The following is a 7,222-nucleotide window of genomic DNA, read 5'->3' as shown; positions in this document are numbered from 1 at the left end:
TTTGAAAAGTTTTCATTACTCAAAACTATCTTTGCTTGATCCCTTTTTAAGATGGACGTGAAATCTAAGGACATGTCTCTTAAATAATCTTTGTGTTCAAAGGTTGTTAAACCCATGCCATATTACATATTGTTGACTGAGAGCTAGAGGTTACTATATATCCAAATATTTCTTATTTCAGTTCAAGACGAATGAATCTTTATGGCAAGTTGTAAACTGGAAAAGTATGAATATAGGTTGATAGCAGGGATGTTAGCAAAACTTTGGTGCAGATGATTTTATATACAGGCATGATGGAATTGGAATGCCTGTCTTGATATTTTTGGGCATTTTGGTAAAAAATGGACACTATAGCCACTTTGGCTCACAGCCAACATATGTCTTTGACCAATCCCCATTCCTTTTGCCTATTCATATTCTGTGGTACAATGCATACTGACCCGTAGATAACAGACTCTGGCTGAATGTGATGGGAACCAACACTGTCATGTTTACATTTGAAACATATGTATGGCTGAGCTTGTGTAAATTAGAGCATAGACAAGATAGAATTTGACTAGTTCAGCAACTTATTTCATGCTTGCATAGTTCATTTCTTCATTGCTGCCTATGCAATATGTACAGACCTTATGAACATGTGTTCTTTGTAATTACGCAATTATGCATTAAAATGACACTGTTTCTTTGAAAAACAGAGGTTTCCTTTTGATTGGAGAATCCAAACTTGTCCTCACATGTTTGTCTGTGTCTTCTTGCCTGTGAAATTTAATAGTTTTATTTGTATGTCATGTAGGAATCAGCAAACAGACCTGCATTTTTCTATTCTTTCTCTCTTTCTATTATTCCTTTTACTTTGCTTTTCGAAACACTTTATGGTGCTTATGGCGTTTAGTCAGTGCAATTCTATTCAACATAATTATTTCACTGCTTAATGCAAGACCTTCCTGAGGTATGAAATGCTTTTATGTTTTAAGTTTTTAAAGTTTCAGCAGAGTTTTTACAGTGCTCGCAACTGCATAAGGCATAGCTGCCCACCCCTTTCGGTGGCTATCAGGGACAGCCTAGCTCAAAATCAGGGACATTGACTAATTATCAGGGACACCTTGTATTTGTCAAGAAAAACTTGCTGCCTTTTCGGTTTCTTTGCTTTACTTGGTCCAGAGTCTGACTTAGAACTCATCGCCGAACGTTTTGACGCCATCTTTTCAAACGAATGAAGAAGCCTAGCGCCGCGCATGTGTATCAGCTGACTTTGTCAAAATTGCGCACCTGCCAACTCTCCCAAATTTTTCGGGAATCTCCCGAATTTTCGTCATTTTCCCGAGCAACAGAAAGCTAATTTTTCTGTTTTAGAAGTATGCTTGCCAAGTTTTTATTTTCCGGGACCGTCAGTCAAAATCCGTATTTCCTCTTACGTGTCATTCAGGTCCCGAGTCGGATCCCCATTCACGCAGGTCAAGTGTGTGTGCGTCAGTGTGCTTGAGTTTGTGTGCGTTTGTGGCCTTCTTCTAGAACCGCCTGCGTTGGTTCGTAATCGAGGCATACGTCTCATTCAAAACATGCCAAGTTGGTAGCTCTAGATGTTCGTCCAATGAAATTATAGAAGAAATTGACCCACTTAGACATGAGGAGCTCGAAAGGATATTCAGGAAACAAGACTTCCATTTTTCTATACAAAATATTTCAAATGAGCTTGATTTTGTATGAAATGATACTACCTAATGAAAAATAAGCTTGTTTGATAGTTTTGAATACCATTGTGCAGGTACAAAGAACAATTTGAGTGTAAAACATTCGCAAAACTGACCTAAATTATCCCCTTTCGAACCTCAGGTCATTCATAACAACAAGAGCGTCCAGAAAGGTTATTCGAATGGGCGTAACTACTCGTAATGTCTTATCAGCTTGTGAGAGGGGGTTATTCATGTGTTTGTAACACTTTATAAATAGAAAGCTATGAAGGATAGAGCGTTATTTTCATCATCGGTTAACACACTCCCGCGGTATTCATGGCGAAAACACACGTTTCCCGGCGCGCGCGCTGTACACCAACACTACACACTGAGTGACCCCGGCGGCCTGCCCGGCACGTCCGACGTAATCGGTTGCTGATAAGATACGCATCTGGGCACAGACGCAGGATAAGGGTTAAGAACTAGTGACTTTTCTTACGAAAATAAAAAATTTACAACCACATTAACAAGAAGAATAAACAAAAGCAAGCATAGTTTCTTTTTACTAAAAAGTAACTTTATCCAACATTTTAATACATAAGAAGGTACAGATTTAGACATTAACTTTACATGAATGAACAGAATAACTTGTGAGTAAATATAACAAAGTCCCTTAAATACATTTGCAAGGAACACATCAATGTATCAATCAAAGTCTGTGGGTTGTCTAAAGATGACAGTAAATACTTACATAAAACCTATCAGATCTGGACGGATGTTTTCAAGAATGAAAAGTGAATATATATGGGAGAATTATTTTTTCCTGCTTTTGTTTAGGCAGCACTAAAAAATGAGGCAACCTAATGAAAAAAGAGAAAAAAAATGAGAAGATATGAAATTGTTATCACATAAAAAGCTCCAGCAGGGTGTAGCATGAACTACTCCTTTCTTCCCCATTTATTCTCTACTTTATAATATCTTCCTGGTACTTGTCAAGGTCATATTAAAATATTAGAGATTGATGGTTTATTTGAGATGGTGACTCTAAACTTTTAAATAGTCATTGAAGGTATATTATACATGTACAACATAGTTTCAACTCTTGTTGGAGACAAAAGAGGCAAACGAAAACTTTTCTTCACACTACTTTGTACCACCTCTCTGTATGGTGAGTGAACTCAGATTATAGAGAGGGGATTTCATACTTGTAGTTTTAAAAAGAAGATGCTCTACAACTGATGTATTTCAGACATTGTGTTTTCCTTTCTCCAACTAATATCTATCGTAGACAGACTGGGTTCTTAGCTCTTACACATAAAATACTTGAGTTCACTTCGCCCCAGAGAAAGTCTGATATGGATTATTTCCATCTTACTGCTGAGATGCCTTTCCCAACCCAGCCTAGGTTTGCCAAGACTGAAAGCAGCCCAGTTAAATTTCTAAACAATCTAAATTGAGTCAAAAAAGGAGCAAAACATTAACAATTTATTATCTTAATACCAAAGACAATCTCTTTGACACTGGTCCTACCATCAATATCAAAACAAAGAATCATGTTCAACTTAACCCCACTCCCCCCCCAAAAAAATACAAACAAAAAAAAACTTTAGTAGTTCATAGGTTATCTTGGCGGATGGCGATGTGTAAAACTCGGGTTAAAATCTCCAGCAGAGCATTTGTGAACATGATTTATTTTTAGTGGTCTTGAAGACTTTTGAACAACTCTGTCCTATCAGAGAAGTGTATTCAGTTAGAAAATCCAGCCTTTTAAATAGCATTACTGCGTTGCAAGGGGAATAAATAAACACAAATTTGATCAAAGTTAATGCAAAAAAAGTGAACATGAATTTAACAAATCAACAGGAGACACAGCTGAATGTGAAATGGACAAGATCAGCATATGTGCTATAAACCTGTCAATGTGCAGAGTACTTTTTGGTCAAGTTCAGACACTCTAAAACATTCAAAGGATAATTCTCACCTTATTAATTGTCAAAGAAAGGAAGTATCATCAAATAAGCAAGTGTTTTAGAAACAATCTCAATGTACCCCTCACAAAGTGGAATACTTTTTTGTTTTAATCATTAAAACGTTACAAAATTCGCCAAATACTCGTTACACCATATTTCTTTGCTAATTTTAAAAAATGCTTTTAAACTTCTCATTGCCAGAGAGAGGCTAATAAAATCTCAAATCACACAGCAGTTTCAAGTATCCCACTCGAATAGCTCCAAAATAGATGCTTTACCACTATTTCACAGTACAAAATTTCTTACTTTCAAAAAGTTTCAAGCTTTAATACTACAATACATTTTGTCCAGACATCCAAATTTTCAAATTAAAAAAAATTCGCTTGCAAATCACCCTGTTTCAACAGCCCCACAAATTATATGTTTTACATTAGCACAGGACTTGTACTTCAGGGTGCAGTAAGTGTTAGCTAAAGCATTCCTACTTTAAATAAGACATCATATAGGTACAGTAGAAATCTTGAGGTCACAAATTGAAATAAATATGGCTCGACTATAGGGCAACCCGCATTACTGTACAAGATTTATGTATAGCCTTAAACTTTCAGGAACTCTATACGGGAGATTGAAAGTGAGAACTTAAGAAGGCAAAGAAAAAATTAGAAAAGTTGAACATGAGACCTTGTGTTAGCACGTAATTTAAAATTATCCCTTTTCTACAGATAGCGCAGGTATTACTGAGCATTAATCATGGTTTGGTAATGTTCATCATGTCTGCAAGTATAATCTTCCTGTACTTTTTCTCCAGTTCTTTCATATAATCCATCTGATCCAGGATGTGGAAGTTGCAGATAGCTTCCTCCTGAGAATAAAAATGTGTTAACAATAAAACTTTTTCACAATATTTCTACACTCTAAAAATTCTACATTGTATTATCAAGAAAATGAGCAGCATGAAATTTAAAAGTGCACATGGTGCTGTGACAAAATAAGGTCCAAGTCCTCAGTACAAACCACAAAAACAGAAGTTGAAAAATAAAATAGATTTTAAAAAAAAGCTTCCAGAGGGACAGTATCTGTTGTTCTCTCTCTCTCTCTCTCTCTCTCTCTCTCTCTCTCTCTCTCTCTCTCTCTCTCTCTCTCTCTCTCTCTCTCTCCTTCTCTCTCAAAGGAAGAGCAGAAGAAGGTAAAAAGAAGGCAGAGGAGGAGAAAATGATAAAGAAAAAAGGAAGAAATTGGATGGTTATCTTAGAAGATAAGGAAGAGGAGAAGAAAAAGCAGCTAAACAGCTTACCTTGAGGAATATTATTAGATCCTGAGTCTGCATATGAGAGAAAATGTCCCTCTGTAAGTGTTTGAGGATAGCCACGCACAAATACACCTGATAGTCCACTCCCAGTACCACACAGATGACAATGTAGTGGACAATGTCCAGCCAGTCCAAATAGTTCCAGAAACATTGGGTCAGCCAGTGCATGCAGATCTAAGTAAGGAGAAGAACATGTGGCTTAAAGTTTTGACACAAAACTGCAAACTACAATAACCATGTATGATCTACAAAATGATGACATTACACTATAATTACCATCAATCTTCTACAATTTTTCTCCAGACTACAACTTTCCACTAGGCTACAATAGCCATCCATATTCTACAACATGTCATTAGACTACAATAACCATCCATCTTCCACAATCTTTTTTAGTAGGAGTTTTACAGCACTTGCAACACAATAAGGTCATTAACTCTTTATCTCTGGCAAGCAGCTCTCAGTGGCTTGCGGTCAGAACCACTGTGCAAGTGAGCGGCTGGCAGCAGCTCAGACATATTCCTTCACGACAACTTTGACATCAAATTACTTTTTGGCAATTGCCGAAAACAGGTCTCTTTCATTTGGATTTCATTCATTAGGTGAAGAACTATCAAACTGACATTAGTGACATCGTAGTTTTCTGCATGGAAAATTTCAAAATTCTGCGCAGAATTTTACCCCCAAAATGACAAAATTCTGCAAAAATTCTGCAAGGATCGCGACCATCATGTCTAAACTTCTTGTTCTATACTGTTAAAAAATAAAAGTACCAATTAATTACCAATTAATCGTAAGCTGAGAAAAAGCACTACAGACACAGTAAATAACCCCTGCCCCCCCCCAGCAATTAGCAACATACAATCTGTATTTTTGTTTAGAAACACTAGCCCATAATAAAAAATACTAGCAAAAAGTGTGACCCAAAGAAATGAGACACCATTATATAGTCCTACTGGTAATTTCAAAATCAGGTGAGCTGGTAGTTTGAGCTATGTCATTGTCATTGATTGTCAGGAGGCGTTGAAGACAAAATGTTATTTGGGAAAAAAGAAGTCCTAAGAAGATGGGCAAAACAGTAGGAAAATTATTTAAAGATAAAAGACCACCCCTACCACAACCAAGCAACAACAATGGTCCCAACATTCTTAAGTCAGAGTAGAGCTCGCAATTAGAATTAGAAACCCCCAGAAGGAAAAGCCCCTGGTGAAAATGGCATAAACACAGAAATGCCCATCCACCGTCGATATAAGGGTGTGGTCAAGTACCACATTACATACGTACTAACAGAACAGTTTTCCGCCAGACACGAGTGCTTTTGGTAAACTGAAGCTGACATTCAGTGGCATTTGTTTTCAATACATTCTCTCCTTTAAAAGATTTATACATTTTTGCAGAAAGACAAATCCCATCTTGCCTGTACTCCTATACAACAGCACATGCGCAATAGAATCTAGATAGGGCAGTGCTACCGACTGAAGTGTTTTTATGCCATTCCCAAAGGGGGGAATATTAACATGTTCTTATGCACAGTAGAATTGTAAAAGGGCAGATTTATCAATGTCATGCTCATTCTGTGCCAGAATAACATAGGGAATAGGGGGAACTGCTGCTTTTTTTCCCCTCGTCCTTACTTTCGTCATTTTTCCTCTTCTTCTTTTGTATATTTGTCACTCTCTTGTGAACTGCTATTTCCGGGGTGCCTAGATAGTCGAAGCAGACTTTATATTGTACTGTTGAGGCTATAGAGAGGTGAGCAGAGTAAGCCTGATTCCCCATTTAGACCTCTCTGTTGACATCCACCTCGTGGCACCCATATGACCTATGCAGTTGTGAGCGCCGTAAAACTATACTAAAACAAACAATCTAGATCTAAATAAATTTTTTTTCCAAAAAAGAAAAAAAAAACGCTCTAATTTCTGACTTCCCGTGAGAGGGAGATCATTGTAATATTGTCTGCTCGCTTCAGTTTAATTTCTTTTTTTTCGCAATTCTATGTCTAAAAGCATAATAATGCTGCAAAATTCTGCAAAAACTCAAAATTCCAAGGCCGCGCTGCGAGTGATATTCTGCGGCGCGGTTGATCCATTTTTCTGGGGCGTACCACAGTTGCAGCCCCTGCCAAATACTACGATGTCAGATCAAAATTGGTTCACTTGTTTTGAATCAAAGACCAATTTAGCGACATTTTCTTTCTTTTTAGATTTAGTATCAAAAAAGGGCCCCAACATAGTGGGTTTACCCCCCCTTGGAGATAAAGAGTCACAGTG

General features: G+C 37.2%; 1 protein-coding gene across 1 annotated transcript in view; it reads right to left on the bottom strand.

The window, feature by feature from the left end:
• Nucleotides 1-3,263: 3,263 nt before the first annotated feature.
• LOC101858855 (protein broad-minded) overlaps nt 3,264-7,222 on the bottom strand; it is a gene marked incomplete in the record, with an annotated part of 51,836 nt that continues 47,877 nt past the window's right edge. The window contains 2 exon segments of the mRNA XM_013081307.2: nt 3,264-4,505; nt 4,938-5,126. Coding sequence (XP_012936761.1) covers nt 4,392-4,505; nt 4,938-5,126 — 303 coding nt within the window.

Source organism: Aplysia californica, unplaced genomic scaffold, assembly GCF_000002075.1.
Source record: "Aplysia californica isolate F4 #8 unplaced genomic scaffold, AplCal3.0 scaffold00125, whole genome shotgun sequence".
NCBI classification, from domain to species: domain Eukaryota; kingdom Metazoa; phylum Mollusca; class Gastropoda; order Aplysiida; family Aplysiidae; genus Aplysia; species Aplysia californica.
The sequence above is the reverse complement of the archived record's forward strand: the minus strand, read 5'-3'. Positions and strand labels throughout refer to the sequence as shown.